Below are 22,185 nucleotides of genomic sequence, written 5' to 3'. Positions count from 1 at the left end.
TTCTGCATTAACTTAATACAGTGTCTTTTTTACAATGAAGAAGAGATTGCTGAAACCCTACACTCATGTCTGTAAGATACTATCAAGTATAGTGGCAAATTATTTTGTAACAGAATGCACTTTGCGATCAGGTATTGCAATGGAGTAGAACATTCCCTGCTTTGAACAGATTATAATGAGTATAAGCATTACTTTAGTTGTGAAAGCATTTTGAAGAAAATACAAAGCAGGGTCTTTATGAACTAGAAGACTTTCCAGCTGTGCCACAGCAGTTTTTTCTTAGCCCTTAAGTTCTGGTTGTTTAAAATGTAATGTTGAAAGTGTATGGAATTTTGATTATGGAGTCTGTTTCAAGGATCAAATGGAAATGAATTGTTAAATAGTTTTGGAGGGAGGTAGGTTCTGAAATAAGCTTGTAGTTTTGAAGTGACTGGTTCATGGTGCAGTGTGTGTAATCTGAAAAAATCCACTCAGTTCAAAGGTGGAAGTAACTTTTAAAGGGATATTAAATAAATCTAATCTTTTCCTTTGAAACCTCATATACATTCACCTTGCAAACTGGGAGTAAGCATAGCTACTGAGGGGCAAGTATCTGTAAGAGGAATCTCTGAGATAGAGGAGAATGGCAGAGAGTAACAGAAAAAGGGAAAATGTAAGAAAAATTCATCACTTCTTGATAGGATGTATCTGCCAGGCTTAAACAAAACAATTGCATTTGAGCAACCATACTGAGACAAGAAGGAAGATGAAAGAGAAGCCTATATAACCAAAACAAGTGTTGGAACAAAATCTAACCATACCTATTGCTTGCTATGCAGTTTTGTAATGACTCATTAATAATATGTATTCCATTCATCCTGTTTTCTCACAAACATATATTTTGCTGTTGCCCTCAGGATGCTGTGTAGGTGGATTTTAGTAAATACGTGTTAAAGCCCCGTCAGTCCAACAGCTGAGGCTGCGCTGACACAGAGGAGAGCCCCAGTCCCCAGCAGGGAGCACTGTGTGCTGCTGGCCCTGGAAGAGCCCTTGTTGAGGGCAGTCATGGAGGAGGCAGGCAGCGAGGCACAGCAGCACTGAGAGAGCAGGGACTGGTGCTAGAGAGGCAGGGACAGTAGCAGCACCTGGGCAAGCAGAATCGGAGGAGTCGAGCCACTGCATCTGAAAGGTATTTAGCCTCAGTTTACATCGATGGCACACTGATATAGGGTTCTTGAGTAACAAGGGATTTCAAATAGGGTAGAGCAGGGTTTAGAAAGATAACGATTGCAGAAGAATTTGTGGGGCGGCTTCTTGATTGTAAGAGCGGAAGTTTGGGGATGAGGATGAATGAAATAAAAGTAGTTCCGGTGAGAAATTAAGTTGAGAGCAGGACTACAGGACAGCTGAGATGGCTTTTTAATATGTGCTTAACAAGAATTGTGACTACGGCACTCTAGACTTTGAACACACAAGTTTGAACAGTTTCAGGTATGCACTGATTTTGGATTTTTTTGCAACATGGACCAAAATTTCAAATTTGGTGCAAAAATGGCCTTTTTGTCTACCATGCTAAAGAATCAGATGACTAGCCATACTCATAAGGAAATCTTAGGGTACAGATCTCAAACAGATCTATTTTTCTCTGTTATTGTTTATATTCTGCACTACTGTCAGAACTGACTATTATGAGGAAGAAAACTAGAAGCTATTGACATGGGTTAGTCACTTAAAAGAGTAACTCTTAGCATCCAGGTCATCTATTATTGTAATAAATAACTGGGTATGTTCTCTACTATAGCAGTTGTCTAATAACAGCAGTATTGTCCTGAAAAAGGCATTTTGGACAGAGGAATTGATACATTCTTTCTCATTGATTAACAGAATCCATCCTTTAAAAACATAAGGTTGTGTTGTACATAAAGGCACAAAGCAAAGAAAAAAATATTTTTTAAAAACTTATTTAAAAACATTCTCATACAGTTGGAAAAGCATGTTTTTTGCTCCAGAAATACTGGCAGCATGCTCTAGACCAAGCCAAAAGATAATGAGACCCCTGGAGCTATTACTGAGAAACTTTCAAATGTTAATGGAAAAGCTAATGCTGGTGTACCACAAGAAAAGGTGTGCTATAAAATAATAGAAAAATGCCTTTTTTGAATACCTTTTAGTTTATTTATGATCTTATAATGTCGTACAAAATAAGGTGAAAACGAAATAAATTCCTATAATTTTGAGGTACTGATAACTTTCATTTTGTCATGTTGGAATTTTTCCTCAGCAAAAAAAAAAATGTTTTTCTGTTTTAACAGCAAGAATTTACAAGTTTCATAGGGTTCCTATGTAAGCAAGGAGTAAATAACCAGAGTAAAAGAAAGGGAGGAAGGAAGGGAAGGAACAAGAGTTTCCTACTTACACAGGGCAGAACAAATCCAGATACCTCTGGCTTAAATTGATGTTTTTCCTGTATTGCTGTAATACAATATTTGCATTTCTACTGTTTATTCAGGTATTTTTATTTTCTGTCTGTCTCTAAGAATACACTTAGCCTCTTCTTGTATTGTAGACTTATATTTTTTATCTTAGAATTATTTGCTGTTTCGGTATCATTCATTTTAAGACATTAATTTTATTTTTTACTTAATCCTATGATGTTTAAAATCTATCCCTCAAATATTTTCCAAGCTAAGTAGAGACACTTTTTTTTTTTTTTAATTTTTGATGGGAAAGTCAGTTATTATTTTGTAGAATTCCTGACATTAGTAAATTATCAAATAATTGGAATTGGGTTGCACATTTGGGTAATATGTATATGTCTTGTTTTGTAAATGTCTTTGCCTTTTGTCTGCTACATTTTTTAGCAGATTGTTGATCTATGTATTTTGCAAGCAGACTGCTATAAAGCCACTATGCAGCTCATCTTTCTTTTCTTAATTGTATAAATGTTCTTTCTAGGGTAAACATTTTCCTGGTTTGTAAGACCTCCTAATTTCATGTTGTTCTTACGTGTTGTTCTCAATTTTGTTTTGCAGTGATTGTATTTTATTTTTAAGCTGTTTTGTACTTTTATTTTTTAGTGAATAATGCTAGTGGAGTATCTCATCATTAAAGGTGGTTATAAAATTACTTACCATCTTCCTCCCCCCCTCCCCTTTTCTAAAGCTCTTTTTTCATTATGTTATTTGAGGGGAAAATGGAAATGGTGAATGGATAAAGCTATTATGTTTGTTTTAATTTTGTATTAGGTGCTGAAAATTGGGTAATTTGAGAGTTAATCTTTTAACTCAAGTCAAAATAATGCAGTAAAAATATCTCCCAGCCTAAAAGAACAAAAAAAAATGGTTTGTGGTTTGCTTTCTCCTTGTAAGTGCTAAACAGGCCATTTTTCGTATTTTAAAGTAAGTGAGAGTAATTTCTTTTTTAAATTGCCTCATTTAAAAAGAAAATATTTTTTTTTGTTTAAACCCACTTTTTTCCCTGCTAGAATGACTTTTGTCAAAAAAAATTCCAAACCATTTCATTCATAACTATTTGCAGAATGAGGACAACATTCCAAGGATATTAGTTGTAGCACAAAAGGAACATAAACCAGATTTTCCGGTTTTAGAAACTGCAGGGAAGGAGCTTGGTCTTTAATAAGCCACTACTTGTCTATTTTTAATGTCTCTTACCCATGCAAATTAAGAGGAAGGAGAAGATGTTTGTTTATGTCCTGTGAGCCTCCTGCTTATAGCAGCAACATCATAAGTCAGTTGGTCTCAAGGGAATTTTTTTTTGCTTTATAGGCTTTGCCATTTCTCTCCCTGGTAAAAGTTCACTTTTAGATCTAGATGGATTCAGTAACAGCAAAGAAATTTTTGGCTCCTGGTAATCAATAAAAGTAATTTGCCATTGGATCCATTTATTCCTTTTCATTTTAAATGTGGTGGGTTGGTCCTGGCTAACAGCCAAGAACTCACACAGCTGCTCACTCCCTGCCTTCATTCCCCAGGGATATGGGGAAAAATTAGTAGGGATGCAAGTGAAAAAACTGGTGGTGAAATGACAGGAAAATCCCTGTAATAGGCAAAACCACTCGGGGAATACAAGTTAATTTATTGATAAGTAGCATAAATATTTAATTAGTTGGAGTATTGGGAGACAAAGCAATCAAAAAAAGGACAAACATTTAATTTTACAGGAAAAACATTTTTCTTCCCACTCTCCCAGCTTCAGCTCCAGATTCCTCTCTTTCACTTTCCCACTCTCCACACCTTCACTCCAGACATGTCCTCCTGTGTTACTGCTGCAGGTTGTGCACAGTCCCTTCAGGGAGGCACTGGGTGGCACACCAGGCTGTGCTTGGCAGTCTCCTTATGGTACTTGCTGTTGCTCTACAGTGCCTTTGGGCATGTTCCTGATCCAGTGTGAGACACTTCCTACTGCTCTGGCCTTTTTGTTCTTTCTTCTTCTTCTTCCTCTCCCACTGCTCCTCACAGCCTTCTCTCTGTGTTCCTCCCCCCCTCCGGTATTTTTGTCCTTTCTTAAATTTGTTTCCCTATGGGCTCGTCTGTGATCAGCAGTGGGTCCATTGCAGAGCTGGCCAGAACTGATGATGTTCAGCACAGAGCAGCTCCTGGTCTGTCCTCTGAGGCATCCCCTGGAGTGCCCCTCCGCTGTCAAAACAACCTACCTCCTCTTCTCCTACCTCTTATCTGACAGAACAAACATTTGCATCACTGTTCCATGATTGGAATGGATGAATTTCCCATGGTGTGGTGGGAGTCAGGAGAACATGGAAGATGCTTGTACATGAGTGATGTCATGACCATAGTGTTCACTGTCCATGTGACTTGCTGAACAGTGCTCATGGACAGCAACAGACTTTTTCTTACCATGTATCAGGAACTGAAGTGATTTTTCTTCTGTGACAAGGACCTCATGAAGGAAAGTAGCAGGATCAAATGATCACCTGCAAGTCCCAGGCTGTTTTGTTGCTCTGTGTGTGTCGCTTGTAGGAAAGTGGGCAGGGAGTAGATGGGCTGAGCTCATAGTTTCTTGTCTGGTCGCCTCTGACAAGAACTTCTTGATATCCTGCTTGAATAAATTCTGTTCTTTTAGAACTATGTCAAAATAAAGTTTATTTTTCCAATCAGATATGTGACTGCAACCTAAACACATGTTGGTTGTAGTTAAGTTCAATTAGAGAATTACCAATATTCATATAAAATAATTATTGCTCTTGGATTGATCACTCTTGTCTCTTTTGTTTTAGAGTAATGAAAGAATAAAATATTTAAGATGGAATATTCATCATATTGCTATACAGTCTGGAAAGGAAAAATACCTAAATGAATCCCTTGGAGGAAAATCGTGCTACTGATACTCCCAAGGAATTGTCCCTAATTCTTAGATTTCTAGTAGGAATTACTACTCACAGAATAAGAAATCATTACACCAGTAAGATTTGGAGAGTACATCATACTAATTGAAATCTTCATGTTTGTTTATTACAAAAAGGTATTTTTTCCATATTTCATGCTGAGAGCATACAGGCAACCAACAGGGTGGAATTTGTTTCATGTAACTATTACTTTTGTATAAATGTAGTCTAAACTAGGTTTTAAGGCTTTCTAGTCTGTGGAAAGAAGTCATGAGTATTCCTTCCAAAAGTTCTTTATACCAGTCTTAAGAAAAAACTTAAGGTGCCTGTATCTTCCTACTGATTAAAAAGAAAGCTTAGGTAATTAGCTCAGACTAAATACCTTACTTGAAGATTAATAAATTCACATGGATTTTCGCTCATGGTTTGTACCATGAGTGTCTGTTTGCTGTGGGCCATATAGGTACTTAAATTCTACATGGGCAAAATCACTATTGATTGAATTTAGCTTTGTCTTAATTTTTCTATCTGGTACAATCAGCAATATTAAGAGTCCTTAAGTGTTATCGTAATGAAAGTATAAATATCAATAGAACTCATATAAAAATAATAACTTCTTGAGAACAAACTAATTCAAATGCCTTTTTTCTTTAAATGAAGCATTATTTTGGAAATAGCATAACAAATTGGGTAATTTTGTTGATGCGCTACTTGCTAACCATATGTAGCAAAGAGAATTTACTGGCCATTTCCCTGAAATTTTCTCTGGTAAATCACTATATCTAGTAAAGTGATTGTAGGTAGAGGAATATGGTGTTATAAAATCCAAAGCTTTGATCATGACAGATTCCAGAGGATTCCATTAAGTAATTCAGGGGAGGGAGGTGGGTTTCATTGGGATTGTTTGGGTTGTTGGTTTTTTGGGTGTTTTTTCCTCTGATAGACACACAAAGGCTACCATTTCAGTGAAAAGGGTTTAGAATCTGCTTTCAGATTAAAGGAAAATAAAATTCGGTGCTAAGTGGTTGGTTGTGTTACTGTCTCTTCCGTGATTTACAGCAAGACTTAAATTCCAGATCACAGATTCCAACCTGTGCATGTACCTATGAAGGCGTGTGTTGGTGAAGTTGAGTGTTTTAATCCAATACTACTTGTAATTAGAACTTCTATTTGAATTTTCTTTAAACATTTAAATTAATATGAATGGAAACTCAAAGGAGACTAGTTTGGCTGCAGTTAGGCAAAGGCGAAGAGTTTGTAACCAGTCAGTGAGATGAAGCTGTGGTTTCTATGTTGTCCAGTTCAAATGGATGTAACCAAGCTTATTTTGTGAATTTGATGTGTAAGGGTCACAGTCTTGCAGAACTTTACAGTCCGTATCTGCTTGCATAACTCTAAAGTGCAAAATTTGAGGCACGTAAGTTCTTCTGCATGTCCATTTGACACTCTTGAAGAGGGCGTTGTCAAAAACAGTCATTTCACTCAACATCTGTATTAAAAAAACCCTGACTCAACATCTTTCAAAACTGTAAAGTAAGCTAAATATAATGGCTGAGTTTAGCTAAGCTCTCAAAGTATGTAAGAAAAAATTCTTTTAATTGGTTTGGATACTTATATCTAGTCTGCAGTAAGTGACATGACATAGTCGCTAGTAATTAGTTGTTCATGATTGGCTTTTTCTTTGTTTTAAAAGATTTTTCATTCTGAAGATGGTGCATAACTGGCAAATAAGATTACTACCTATTTTATCTCGAAGATTTTCTTATGTTTCTCATCAGAGCCTATAACCAAAATCTACTTTTTGAAGAGCATTTGGCGAACGGAGATTTTTGTGAAACAGTAGAAGGGTAAAAATGTATGTGCTCTAATATGTGCATCTAATTATATAGGTTCTTTATTACAAATAAAATAATGACATTATATCACAAAAAATTATATTTTACTCCATTCAGGCTACCAGAAAGAATGTTTATTATTTACTAATGCTGCTTTTAAGTTCCATAATTTAGTTGAGACAAAAGTAGAAAATTCTGGAGAGACCATTTTAAAAAGATACCTAAACTAAACTTAGATCTGGTAGGGGCTCTGTGGCTTTATCTCTGTTTAATTCAGATTCAATAATTATTTGCACTTAAGAAACACAGTTATTCGTTTTAATGCTTTTTCCAGCTTATAAAGTGAAATTTCTTTCTTGCAATGAGAAAACTTTTAGTCAATTAAGTACATATTTTCATATATGTATATAGTTAAGATGCATACTGAAATATAATGAAAAGTTTCAGAAAAACAGTTATATTACATCAGAGATTCAACAGATATTACTGACTTGTAAGAGAATTAATTGAATTTAGCAAATTTTAGACTGATACCGTAAAATAATTATACATAATATAACTTTGAATTTTTGGAGTTTGAGCATTCAATTAAGCAAGGTAATTTTTTTTCTTTTTTTTGTATACTGCTTAAGGATAACACAGCATTTTTAATGAGGTCAATATCTTTAAGTGTTGCTTATTTCATCAGAAAATACCGTACCTTCAAGGATAAAGTATATTAAGCATTTTCTCAAAGGGTTCTGTAACATTAAAAGAGTAGTTTGCAGATAAATTGCTTAATCAAAGTTAATAAAAATGCTGAGATGATTCAATAGGGAAGAGATGTTTCAAAGACTTTCTTTTAATTGTTCCTGTAAAAATGCATGTGTCTGTAGTAGTCAGATGATTATCCAGCACACAGCTGGATGAACACATCATGTGACGGGTGAGCAGCTGGCTCATGGGTCAGGTGCAAGGGGTTTCAGGGAACGGAGTGACTGGTGACCTGTCCCTAGTGGGGTTCCACAGGGCTCCATTGTAGGCCCAGTAGTCTTCAACATCTTCATAAACAATGCAGGACTGGAAAGTATACTAACTAAATTTGCCAATGATGCTAAACTGGGAGGAGCAGTTCACTTCTTTGAAGGCAGAGAAACCCTGCAGAGACCTCAACAAATGAGAGGACAGGGCAATCACCAGCTATATGAAGTTCAATAAGGGCAGGTGCCAGATTCTGAACCTGGGATGGTGCAATCCTGGGTGTAGAGACAGACTGGAGAAGGAGAGGCTGGAAAGCAGTGCCAGGAAAGGGACCTGGTGGTCCTGGTCAGTGGCAAGTTGAACATGGGTCAGCAGTGTCCTGGCAGCCAGGAGGGCCAGCCCTGTCCTGGGGGCATCAGGCACAGCATGGCCAGCTGGGCAAGGGAGGGGATTGTCCTGCTCTGCTCTGAGCTGGGGCAGCCTCACTCGAGTGCTGGGGGCAGTTTTGGGTGCTGCAATATAAGGAACACATTAAATTATTAGAGAGAATCCAGAGGAGGGCAACAAAGGTGGTGAAGGGCTTTGAGGAGAAGCTGTATGAGGAGTGATTGAGATCACTTGGTTTGTTCATCCTGGAGATCCGAGGGCAAACCTCTTTGCAATTACAACTTCCTCATGAGTAAGAGGAGGAGCGGCACTGATGTCTCTGGTGATCAGTGACAAGACTCGAGATAATGGCCTGAAGCTGTGCCAGGGAAGGTTTATATTGGATATTATAAGGTTCTTCACAAAGAGGGTGGTTGGACACTGGAACAGGCTCCCTAAGGAAGTGGTCACATCATCAAGCCTGACAGAGTTCAGGAAGTGTTTGGATAATACTCATGGGCAAATGGTGTGACTCTTGGGGATGTCCTGTGCGGGGCCAGAAGTTGGACTTCAATGATCCTCGTAGGTCCCCAACTTAGGTTATTCTATAATTCTGTGACAGCCATATCTTGAGTCGGTTATTCTGGTGGAGAAAAAAAAAAAAAAAACAAAACAAAAACAAACCCAAAAACCAATCAAACAGAAAACCCAAACAAACAAAAAAAAAGCCCAAAAAACCCCACAAACCTCTTTAACCAGCATTTTTTAATGAAGAAAATAAAAACTTAAAAGAAGTGTTTGGTGAAATATTGGATTGTGGATCTGTTTGGGGCTTTTCTTTCGTTCATTTATTCTTACATAGTTATACTTTGGGGTTTTTTAATGCTAATAGAAAATATGTATTAGAATCCCAAAAATACAATTTGGAGATATGTAGTAAAAGTAGGACGTGTATATGCCCCCACATACACATGTATATGTGCATATGTGCCTATGGACACATCTGTGTGTATATGTGTTCATGTCTATAGATTCCTATACAGTGATTTAAGTATTGTAGATTGGAATAGGATACGTGAAATACAAATTCTTGTGTGGCTATTGTTGTAGGAGATTAAGCACCTCTTGAATCTATTCAACTTATCAGCCACCTTAGAAATGAAGAAGCTACTTTTCTATTATATAATGGAGAAAGTGAAGCAGAGGTTAAAACTTGCACTTACGTGCCCCACATGCAAAAAAGAAGGAAAAAAGTTGCCAGATGAATGTGAAACACAAGCCTTCAAAGCTGATGCCTACTGAAAGAACATCTAAAGAGTGTTACAGAAGTAAAAAACCTAAAATCAAATTGTTTCAATGCAAGAAACCAAACCACAAGTTAATCAATTAAAAATAAACAGTACCAAATCCATGAAGGGTAAAAGATCCATGGAGAGATATTCATTACAATGTTCTCCTCTCCAAAATGCCTTTAATGCTGACTGCCAAAAGCTAAAAGGCTGTGCAAGTAGAAGAATTTTTGCCCGGCTTTTTTAAAAATCTTTTCTTAAGCATTTGAATTGGCTCCAGACAGAGAGGAAACATTAGTTAGCTGGAAGCTTCATCTGATTTTGTGTTATCATTTTTCTGTTAGGTCTACATATGCCTGTGTTTTCACCAGGAGAAACCCTGGTGTAATACAGAGAGCCCTCAGCATTCTCAGAGCTTCATTCTTCTCACGTCCTTCCCTTTTAGCTCCTTTGAATTTCTTTGCTGTTGTCTGTTCCACTCAGTTTCATCCATCTGATTCTTCTTGCTTTCTATGCACATCCTTTCAAGACATATGAAAATCTGCTGCAGAAGGAGTACACCAGAGAGATCGTTGTTTGGATTATTTTTTTCCCTGTTTCCTTGTTGATTTCACTTCAGGGACATTGTATCAGGTGAAGGCAAATAGCTCAATGTGTGAATATCTACAGATATTCCTTCAGAGTAAAGTATCCAGCAGTAATGTATCAGAGACAACATTCAAAAACCTTTTGGCTGATTTACGAAATGACAAATGCAGGTTTTCAATGAGGCTATCATCTGTGGGTCTTGCAAGCATCCATGCAGCTCTATATAATGTCACCAACATATAATGCTCCCTTTTTCAACATGCCCATTGCCATTGTCCTTTGAGACCTTTGTAGTCTGAACATAAGTGTAGGAACATAAGATCAGGCTGCAGTTTGTTCCTGTCCTCTTGGGTCAGTTTGGGAGTTAGTTGTTCTCTTGGAATGCATGGGAAGCAAATCACTTTTATTTATCCTTTCAGGGAAGAAAGGCAAGTCTGCACCATAGCAGGGGCTACACAACTTCATTAGTATGGTTATTTGATGAAGGATGAAGTGGATGTATCCTATGCAGCAATCCATTTGCTCTTTTAAATTTACAGCTTGTGTATTTATTTTCCATGTCTGAAATGAAGTATATTGCTTTTCATGGGATAAACAAGAGAACAATAACCTGCAGTGATAAGGCTGGGATCTTTAGAGGCTTCTGGCTGAAGTCTAAGCCAGAACTATGACCACCAAAGTGTTTATAAAATGTAACTTAAGCAGTAAAACAAAGTTAATATACTAAAGAAGTTAAAGCCTTCTTTATACCTATACTTCCTTACAGAACAGCAATAATGAATTTGGCAACCAGAACTCCCAGTCTGTTTTGGTTGATCCTTACTATTTTGTTCTCTTCTCACTTATGTTAGTCCCAAATCTTATCTTCCCAGATTCTTTCCAATCAGTCCTCTTTATTGACCATAATCATAACTCCTCAGCTCTTTCCTCCCAGACATTCCCTGTTCTCTCTCACCTCTGTTCCTCAGTTTTGTTTTCCTGTTCACTGTCATCCCTTCCAGTTTCTTTATTACTGTGCCATTTCTCCTCATTTCTGCCTGCAGTTCTCATTCCAGCTGGGTATCAACTCCCATTCTTGCTATTAATGTCAGAGTAAGCTCTTCTAGTTCTGCCTATTTTGTCTCCTCTATAAATAATTTTACCCATCTCATTTCTTTGTGAATCTGTCTCCCTTAATGTCTAGTCTCTTTGTACCAGGTCTTTCAGTTTTGACTTCTTTATCTTCTCTCCAGTTACATTATGTACCATAATTCATTGATTTATAAGATTTTTCTTTCTTGACCAGCTATCTGCATTCTCTCTGGAAATTATTGTCTCTCCTTTTTCTACTCTCTCACTTACAAATTTGTACCTTAGTTCTGGTTTCTTCCACTTCTTGTCCGAGAATTACGCAGAGTTCAGGTGTGACTCAGGCCTTGCCTGCATTTTAAAAAGGCTGTCTGCCTCCAGAAAAGATGGGAATCTTACTAAGAGACGGAACAGAGTCTCTGTTCTTTTTGATCTGTGTGCCTGGCACAGTCCATTCCATCCTGAAGGCACTCAGTTTCAGCCAGGACATGGTCAGTGCAGTTTAACACAGAGATTCAACAAGTTCTGATTAAGGTAAAACAGCATTCATATCATGCACATCTGCAAATGCTCTGCTTTTACTATAAAAGCGTATAATGCTATATTGTGTTGTGTACAATACATCCTTCTTCCTGTTTTAGGTTGGATATGGCAGGGGAATTGTTTATAGAACATTGTGATATTATATAAAATATTTTTAATTGCTTTTACTATATACCCTGGTATTTGTAATGTTTGTGAATAGCCTTTTCTTAAACACTCCTTTCAATAATTTCATAGCGCATCTCTTCACTCTCTTTTCCATAATATTTATAACTTTCCAGAAACTTCAGCTGGTTTTTTTTCCCCATTGTTGAAGAGAAATTCAGTAATTTGCTTCGTTAGTGGAATTGATTAACTTTTTTTTTTGCAGTGAACCTTGGAGGTTTAGGTCCTAAATGATTTCAGATTCTGTGTTATTCAAATAACATTTGTAGCTGGGAAGAAAAGCAAGCCAAAAAAAGAAAAAAAAAAAAAAAAAAAAAAAAAGCAAACATACACACAAAAGATAAAAAAATCCCCAAGCGTTGTTAGCTCTTATGATTTATTGCTTTATAGTAGTGCATGTGTATATGCAAAATTGCCACTGAGGTTGTACCTAGTTCTTTATTTGTCTTTATTTAAAGGCTTCATCTGTGTAAAGGAGTGGAAGGAAAAATTACCCATATACTAAAATACGCATTTTTATTTTTAAGAGGTGTGAGAGAGTAAATGCTTTAAAAAACTTCCAAGAAAAAAAGCACCATCTAAAAGCATTCAATCTTTTGTTTTCTCTTTTACTATGCACAGTGTAATGATAAGAATAAATTAGATTAACAATCTGTTTATTATATTTTCCATCTGTTCTTACACACCAGGAGGAAGATGGGTCTCCTTTTACTTCTAATAATTTGCCAATGTGTCATAAACAGTATCAAAACACACAGTGTTTCAAAGCCCAATATAATTTTACTGATGGCTGATGATCTTGGTATTGGAGACCTGGGATGTTATGGGAACAAAACCTTAAGGTAGGATGATAATTCGGTGGAGTCATAGCTTTATATTTAGTTTTCAATGGATTTTTAAAATTAAAAATCTCAGAACATTCAGAGGTTTTATTTAGACTTTTTTATGAGTAACTAAAGTTAATAACTTTTCCAGGGTTTTAAATATTCAATCCTTATTTTCTTTTTTTTTGACCAAAGACTTAGCTAATGCAGTTATCCTGCTGAAAAGTTGCATTATAAACAGAGGATTGAGCAACCAACCAAATAAGTGTTCGTTGGTTGGTATAAGGATTATACTTTAGCTCTAGAGAGCTAAAGTATAATCAACAATTTTCTTCTAGAATTGACATGACACAAGTACTATGAATTAAACGTATTTTGAAGCAGTCTTGATTTGGGACAAGCTTGTTGTTCACTAACTGGAAATAAAGAGCTGATATTTGCCCTTAATTTGTCTTCATACAGTAGTCAATGTATTAATTAAAGCAAATGTTAATATACTTGAATAATACATCAGTGTGCCCTGGGATGTTTCTTGCTACCAGCTTAGATGTGATGGTTGTGTAAACAGAGCAAGTGATATCTAGACATTGTGTTTCAGTGGTGCAAAGTTAAATAAAACATTCAGACTAAAAGCCCTGTCTGTCAAATGTTAAATGCTCTTTTTCCTGCTGATGTTAGTTAGAAGTAAAATCTTCTCATAACTCAAAAAAAAATACAAATCAAGTTACGGCTTCTGGTTTTAAACAAGGAAAAATATATAGAACATTGATGCTTGGATCACTCCCCTCACAGGCACCAGAACAACCTCAAGATCTATATTCTCTACTGAGAGAATTCGGAATTTGATTTTTGGAATATGATGAATTTTCATCTTAGCGATTGTTATCAGTAGGTGACTTTACAGGTAGAAAATAATTCCATTGGAAAATTAATGTTTCTGACTATTCAGACTTAGATGATGGGAGCACTAGTGTGCCTTGAGGTCATGGTCATTAATCTCCAGGGTCAGAGAGCTATTAGAGCATGCTGCAGCTGCTGGCCAGTCTGCATTAGTAATTTTTATCTGTAGAACCAAGGATACAGGATTTCTTCCTGCAGGACCCAATTTTAATCTGCATGATGAGCCAGTTCACAGACAAGTTTCCCATACAGATATGGAAGCTAGGTTGTGCCTCTGGGTCTAATATAGCAGACATAATAATGTCAGACATGTAGATATTGTTAATATAGAACATAACACGGAGTCATAATCATTTGAATCTGATCTAATAGCTTATAGCACTACACAACATTATCCCTACCCCAAAAAGCTTTTGCTGAAGAGAGACTGAAGAGGCACCAAGTAGGGAGCAAGGAAACACAACCTTTCTCTAGTCTCTCTTACCCTCATTACTGAAGCAAAAATGTTGTAAAACTTACAGTGCTGGTCAAGGAACAGATTAAAAAGGGTTGCAATACTATATGTCCAGATGTTGCAGTTTAACACTGGCCATGAGGAATAGAAGAAAGTGGAGGAAAAGATTTTTGCTGCAATGTTCAGATGCCTCATGTAAAAATATTTGACATGATAGTATTTGCAATTGCAACCCCATCATGCATTTGATAATTTACATACAGTAAATTTTAACTGGATTTTCCTGATAGTTCTTGCCTCAGATGCCTTGTTCTTACCATGTCTGTATCCAAATAACCATCTTTGGGTTTTTTTTTCACCTGCTTGTGTTTTTCCAGAACCCCTAATATTGACAGGCTAGCAGAGGAAGGAGTGACACTTACTCAGCATATAGCAGCAGCCCCACTTTGTACTCCAAGCAGGGCAGCTTTCCTGACTGGAAGATATCCTATAAGATCAGGTAAAATCCCATCACTTTATTTATATATAAGTAGTTTATTTTATTTACAGTAAACTGTATGCAGGTATTTTGTCTGGCCTTCCTTGATTTGTTTATTATTATGAGTTTAAGTAATGGTAAATTATCAGTCCTTTCATTGACTGATCAAGCTCAGCAGAGTTGGTCTACATTAGAAATATTTCATATATATGGGGAATTTTCACATTTCAGAAGAGTTGACCCAAAAATAAAGTTTATTTAGTGAGTAATTTTTTTTTAAAATAGCAACAAAACAATCTGACTGTGGTTATTTAATGTCAACATTTAATCCAATGTCCTGGACTGTATCAGGCACAGCATCACCAGCCAGGCAAGGGAGGGGATTGTTGAGGGCACGTGAGCTGCTCTGTGCTAGGGTGGCCTCACCTCAAGTGCTGTGTGCACCAAATCTGACAGAGTTCAAGAAGTGTTTGGATAATACTCTGGGGCACTTAGTGTGGCTCCTGGGGATGTCCTGTGAAGGGCTGGATGTTGAATTCATAGATCCCTGTAGGTCCCTTCCAACTAAGCATCTCTTGTGATTCTCTGTGATTCTGTGAAGTTCCTCCACTATGCAATGACCCCAGGCTCTTTGCCTGCCTCCACAGTTGCGTTCAAGCTACTCCCTCTGTGTTGGCAGGCAGCCCAAGTATTGAACACCACAGAGATGCATCTAGAGAGACTCAGTGGAAGAACCCAATGTAAATACTTCTTCTCAGACATTTTTATTTCTGCTAAGCCTTTCTGTTTAGACTGATGCCTCAGGTTTTAGCTTTTCTATTTTTCAGATTCTATTCTGCTTTAGTGTGTAAGTTTAGGCTTCATATTAGGGGATAGTAAGCTCTCTCCACAGAATAGTAGACAAAACAATTCCTTCTCTAGCTGGGGACCCAAGGATAACCAATCCAGATCTCAGGCCCAAGAGCATAAACAACAGTGGACTGAAGAGAGAAAAAAGAGAGAAAACAAGAAGGATGGGACTTCATGGGCTAAAGATGTAATTGGTAAATTAGCTCCAATATGCTAATGGACCAAAACTTATAAAAATGTGAGACCCCATGACCTGTTACCCATTTTGTGGCCATTATGGGTTGTGCTGCCCAAGGTGGATCTATTTGGGGCCTTTTAAAATACCTACTTTACTTTAGCTCCGTCTAGTCTCTGTTCTAGGTCAGCCTTCACAAGGCATCAAGACAAATTGTTGAGTTTGTGTTTTTTGTAGTGGGGAGGTAGGGGCAGGACAGTTCATTAAAGTACTCAAGTTGCCCTGAAAACTGGGAAGAAGAGAGTAAAAAATATCTCATCTGTTTGAAGTGTTATTTTTGTTCCATATCTACCCATACACAGCACTAAGTATCCTGTGAATACATGCATTTAATTTTTCTTACTTTCAAAGTACCTGATCCAAAGCCTAGTTGAATCCATGAAGATCTAGTCTGTTTATTTTAGTGTGCTGGGACTGAGCCTCTCAGTGCTTAGCCATGCAACTTTAACATTCCCTTAACATCATTTTTAGCAAGGATCATTATACATTAATCAGATCACTTGTTCATTAGTGATAAAACATCCTGTCCTTGCTTCTGGGAATGAAAGCAAAGCAAGACTCTGGAGCCTACTTGATACGTTCGTGTTCACTCAAATCAAGTAACAAGCTTCTGCAAAAGTGCCAGCTAATATAACTTGCTAAATTTTCCATTAAATTCATCTGCAAAGGAAAATGTTATATCCTGTTACAGATATATTGCTATTATCATTTACTGTAGGTAAAGTCACAGGTCACTTTCCATCATGTGACTTGGTCTTATTTCTGAAAAATTAAGGCTTGAACTAATTTTTTTTTTTCACTGATCAGCTCTCAGACACACTTAATCATTTCCATGTAGGTACAAAAATTGAACTTTGTCTTACTTAACATACAAAATTTCTAAATATGGATTGCTTCTGAATATCAGTGAAGAACTAGTAAAGGCTTACTATAGAAGACACTAGAATCATGATGTGGAAAAAATGTTAGAAATATAAATCTCCTGATAATAGAGCTAAAGAAAACTATTCCAAAATGTTGTATTGGATGAGACACAAGCTCAGAGAAAGGTAATGATGAAAATAAATAGAATGCTTCTGTACTTTCATTCTGATAACTTAATGGAATTACACTGATTTCAGTTACAAGAGCTTGAAATATGTAAAAGTATAAATAAGAAAAATATAGATAAATATATGACTGAAGCTATCTGAAGCATTGATCAACAAAACTATCTGGGGTGAAAAACTGAAGTCAGCATTTGAAGGGTAGGTTGAGCTGTCTTTAATAAACCAGTCTAACGAGTCATTTTCTCATGTAACCACAAGGGATACCTGAGGGAGGATTCTGGTTGTCTGTATCAGTCATGTAACTTGGGCACAGTTGCATAATTTAGACTTCCTGAAGATACATCTGCACAGATTTGCATAGATATTCTCTGTTCTTACTGTCTATTTTCAGTGCCAGCTCTCATCTGGAATCCTAGTAATCTAATTTTCATGAACCTGAGCTCTCAAGTTCCTCATCCTGAGTGCACTTTTTAAGCTCATTTGTGTTTCTCAGACTCTTAGCATATAGAAATTACTGTGTGTGCCTTATTTAGATGTTGTCTTGTTAGCTGGTACCTGATGCTCCTTTAGTGCACTCCTTCAGTGTGCATTGGATGATGTGTCTTCATGCCACCAGAGCACCCATCAATGCTGACAGCTCAAACCACTCTATTTACAGGATCAGATTCTCTCTTGCTCTTTCTGACCTCATGATATTTACATGCCCAGAAGTAAGACTGCCCTATTTCAGTATGACTTCTCTCAAGAAACCTTAAAGGCTTGTAGAAAACCTCATATGAGGACAGAGGAAATTCTCAAACTAGAACTTGGGAATGATCTCACTTAGTCCTCATCTTCCTTCCCTCCCTGGGTATAGGAAAAATAAATTAAACAAGCTCAACTTCTTAAAATTTTGCTACACCTTAGAAAATCTACAGAAGGGGCTGCAGCTCTTTATGTGATGGCTGGCCCCATGGTTATAAGCTCAGATTTTTTTTCTCCATGTCTGTTTTTGGTGTCAATACAGGAAATACCTCACTCATCTAAATGGATGATTATATCTTCTACTTGCAGCACTTAGCGTCTGATTGTAATATGTCATTTAAGTGATACCACCTAAGGCAAAAAGTGCATGCAGAATTAATGAATGGAAATTCTTTCTTTGTATTATCTTGGTCTCATTCATTTTTATTGTATTTAGGAATGGCTGCCTTCTCACGAGTCGGTGTCTTCTTATTTTCTGCCTCTTCTGGGGGACTTCCTTCTGAAGAAATAACTTTTCCCAAACTCCTGAAGCAGAAAGGTTATGCAACAGCTCTAATAGGTAAAATTGCAGACATGAGCGGCTCTGTTTCCTTTCATTTCAATGAAAAGAACATTAACTTCCTGTATAGGCTTTTGAGGGCCTGCATTAAGCTTTTCTGCCCCACAGCATAGTGAATTTATTTTTCTGGAACAAAGCTGAGGGCATTCCCATGCTTTGTGAAACACTAGTCAGGTAAGTATGTCTAATTCACTTGTGTAGTTATAGTCTCATTTTGCGCAGTACTGAGGAAACATGATGAACAAACTGAAAATTATTCAAGCTCTTGAAAAGTTTTCAATATAAATAGGACTTGGGTTACATCAGAGAGACAATGAGGGGTTGATCACAGGGGTACAAGTCAGCACTATGCTTGTTTTTCACCAGTGTTTAAATTCCCATACAGTAAATAACGCTGTACCTGGGTTACCATCTAAGTCATCAGACAAAAATGGATTTTTCTAGGAAATTTTTCATATCATTTGGTAGATATTTCATATAAAAATGTATTCCTCTCTTATTATAAAGATAGTTCAGACAACTGATCACAGCATAAATATCCAGTGATGGGCAAAAGGAATCATACTAGGTTAATATTAAATAGAATTGGAATTAATGTCATAAAAGTATAACATTAAAGATTTTTGAATTTTTTTTTCTTAATTTGGCCACTGACTTATTGCACACTGCTTATATTTTAGAAGATTCTTGAGAAGTTCAATTTGTATTACATAATATGTTTCTGTACTGAAATTGCCAGGGAATAGTTGTGCAGAGAACATCACACTGAAATATTACTAAATTGATTTAGATGAAGGAGGCATGCAATTTGTTTTTTAAATGAAACAGAAACTTGCAATTTTGAGAGTAATTTTTGTTTAAAAACCCAGGATGTTTAGCAAGGCTGACAATTCATGGCAGTGTTCAGAAAATGTCTGTATTGTGTAGATAAACCAGTGTCAGCGTTCTAACTAAAAATCCTACTTAGCTATGTCTCAGTCTTATAAAGCATAAAATGCCATGATCTCCTGAAAGAATGAAAATAGAAAACCAGAAATTCTTATCAGAAGTGTATTTAATGTATGTGTATTTCAACCATAGTTCAAATAGTTCATAGTTTGAACAAAAAAGCTGTTCATAATTTGTCATGTTCCTTGTGGACTTGATTTCTATTTCTCTGTATTCAATTAAAGACTAGGATTTTTCTGTTTGTAACAAGCACCGTAATACAACTCATTTTCTGGGGCTGACCCAGTTAATGTTCTTTTTTTAACTACTTTTACAGCAGCATGACAGCTTGCCACTTAGATCTCCAGAAGTTCTCTCCATGATGCTTAATGAACAATTCTTCCAAGTGGCCTGAGTGATATCTATGAGACCATAAAATGTAATATTACCATATCCTTAGAGTATAATGAAGGTTTCCAAAAATCAAGAAGTGCATTAAAATTAGGGATAAAGCATATGTGATAGAAAGAAAAATTATGTAGATTTGAAGACTAGATAGACAGTCTGATTCACAACCAGCATATTTTCTGCCTTTGCTGGTGTTCTTATCACATCATATTGGTCTAGGTCAGGGAGTCTTTGCTTGGTTCAATCTAATTCAGCAATTCCCAAAGAACTAATTGTCAAATCCTGCACCAGTGATGGATTGGCATAAGGTTAATTTGAAGCCTTTCTGATCCTCAAGCCTGTAGTGTCATTTCTACTTTTTTGGTGAATCTCCTCTCTGATGACAGTATTTTTCTTCCCTAGGTGCATTTTTGTTTCTTTTTAAATGTTTTTTTCTCCTCTGAATATGTGCTTTCTTTTGTTTGATATGTCCCAAAATATATTTTATCTATAAATCTACTTTATGTATACACTTTCCCACCTCATTGTTTTCCCCTGTGACATAAAGAAGGTGACAACCAATAGATCTGTCAGGAAGGCATACAATCAGATCTGCAACAAAACGAAGTTCTATCAAAAAAAGCAGATGCATAGAATAGGTATTATCTCACCAGTTGGAAGAAATGCTGATGTTTTGTTGGAAATTGCTATTCATAATGCAAAAATTCCCCTTACATTTGATTGATAGTGTTTTAACTACTGCTATACTCAATTACAGTAAAGGTTCATTTTCTCACTGGTGCTATCCAGTGTGTTGTCCAGCATCCAGAGAAGTTTAAAATCCACCTATGTAGCTTATCTCCGGTGCTAAAACACTAATTGATAACTGGTACTTATTTCTTTCAGAATGAAGTATTTTAATGTTTGGATAAATCACAGTAGTAAGGTGTCCAAGATTGACTGAGTGTATGGAGTGGGGTTAGTACAACAGTTATTCATAAAACAGCCTAAAATCTGTCCGTGTGAATACCATATGTACATACAGTTTTAATAAATTTTGCTGTGTACTTCAAATAAATATATTTCCTAAGAACATAAAATATTTCTGTTTGCATCTTGCTCCACATCTTGTATCTTGCCATTTATCTGAAAAGCACAGAATCATTCCAAAAGAAATATATCATTACATAAAAATCAGTCTTTGTACCAAAACCACTACAGTATTTTTCCTTTTTCTGCTATCTGAGGGAAAAATACAGGGGAAACATGGATTTCTGTAGTGTCCTTAGGATTCTGCATTTTGAAAAATGGAGTTTTAAGTGAAATTTCTTGGCTGAATAGGACTTGCTTCTCACGTCCACTTGCCTTTCATTGCATTGTTTTCGTTCTGCAGAAGTTTTAATTGTGGCTGATGGAGAGGGAAAAGAGCCTAGGTCTCAAATTATTACAGTACTCATAATTTACAATTAACAGAATAAATTTCACTCAAAAGCTTGGTAGAATCTGTTGAAATGCTTATGATGCTTATGTGAAGTGTCCATTCTATGAAGCATCACTTGGCAAAGAGATGAGAGCATTTTGCATTGCTCTCAGATTCAGAAGGGCCCCAGAATCTAAAGCACATTACAGTAATCTGTTCAAGCACTAGCTCAAGGCAGGGGTTATTGTCACAAGGAGTGAAGCAAAACATGTATTGTGCACCCAGCCATCACTTGCCTGTTCAGAGTAAGGCAGGGTCTATCAAAACCTTCTACCTGCCCAGCCATTTGAGAATGGCAGTTGTGTCATTCTTTCACAGCTTCTGATAGCATTTGAGCAGGGGCTTTTGCTGCTTTTCTTGCTAACCTGATCTCTGCTTTGCTTGGCTTAAGTTGCTTCTCAACAAATCTTTTTCTGAGGCCCAAGTTTGTCTTGACATTGAACAATTCGTTGTACTTGCTAAAGAAGCCCTTTAGATAAAAATAGGACTTATATTTCCTCCTGCCCTAATTTGTTATTGCTAGGTTTTTCTGTCCTGGATTGTAGTTGAGATCCAGTTAAAAAATCCACTACATATCATAAAAAGTCACCTTGAAGGTATACTTAATTTGTTTTTGTTTCATTTTCATATTTTCTTGCTGAATTATAGTTACTTTGAGATTAACATATAATAGCAAAGAAAAAAAATATTAAGCCAGAAGAGCATTTATGTTCATGATTATAAGCCTCTACCTTTAAATCACTTATCCAACTTGATGACAGTTCTTTCATGCTCACTGTGTTACACATCTGATTTATAATTATTCCATTAAGAGACTCATTCAAATATAAGAGAAAAATTGAAGCATTTCTTTTCAAAAATCTGCATCTTTGGGTGCTGGGAATGAAAATCAGAGTTCCAGCCTTACCTAGCCATTTATAGCACCATTATAACTTCTTACATTTCAGTAAAATGGTGTGTACTGCTTGTTTTTTTAACTGACCACAGTAATTTTTACTGGACCATGTCCAAAGTAGTGACCAGAACCATTCTGTGCAGAATACCACCAGCAGAATACCTCTTCAGGTGAGGGGCTATCTGACAGGGAAAAGTTCTGATGGAATGAGAAATCTGTAGAGGCCTTAATTTCACTGGCACATAAGCA

The 22,185-nt window shown here is 36.5% G+C and overlaps 1 protein-coding gene across 7 annotated transcripts in view; it reads left to right on the top strand.

Moving 5' to 3' along the window:
- Positions 1-22,185, top strand: part of STS (steroid sulfatase) — a 107,567-nt gene that overhangs the window by 10,401 nt on the left and 74,981 nt on the right. For all 7 annotated transcript variants that reach the window (XM_063147960.1, XM_063147953.1, XM_063147946.1 and 4 more), the window contains 3 exons: positions 12,845-12,997; positions 14,711-14,832; positions 18,125-18,247. In XM_063147960.1, the coding sequence (XP_063004030.1) occupies positions 12,852-12,997; positions 14,711-14,832; positions 18,125-18,247 (391 nt within the window). In that variant the 5' untranslated portion in view covers positions 12,845-12,851. The remainder of the gene's footprint in view (positions 1-12,844; positions 12,998-14,710; positions 14,833-18,124; positions 18,248-22,185) is intronic.

Source organism: Melospiza melodia, chromosome 2 (genome assembly GCF_035770615.1).
Source record: "Melospiza melodia melodia isolate bMelMel2 chromosome 2, bMelMel2.pri, whole genome shotgun sequence".
NCBI lineage: Eukaryota > Metazoa > Chordata > Aves > Passeriformes > Passerellidae > Melospiza > Melospiza melodia.
This window is presented reverse-complemented; position numbering and strand designations above follow the sequence as displayed.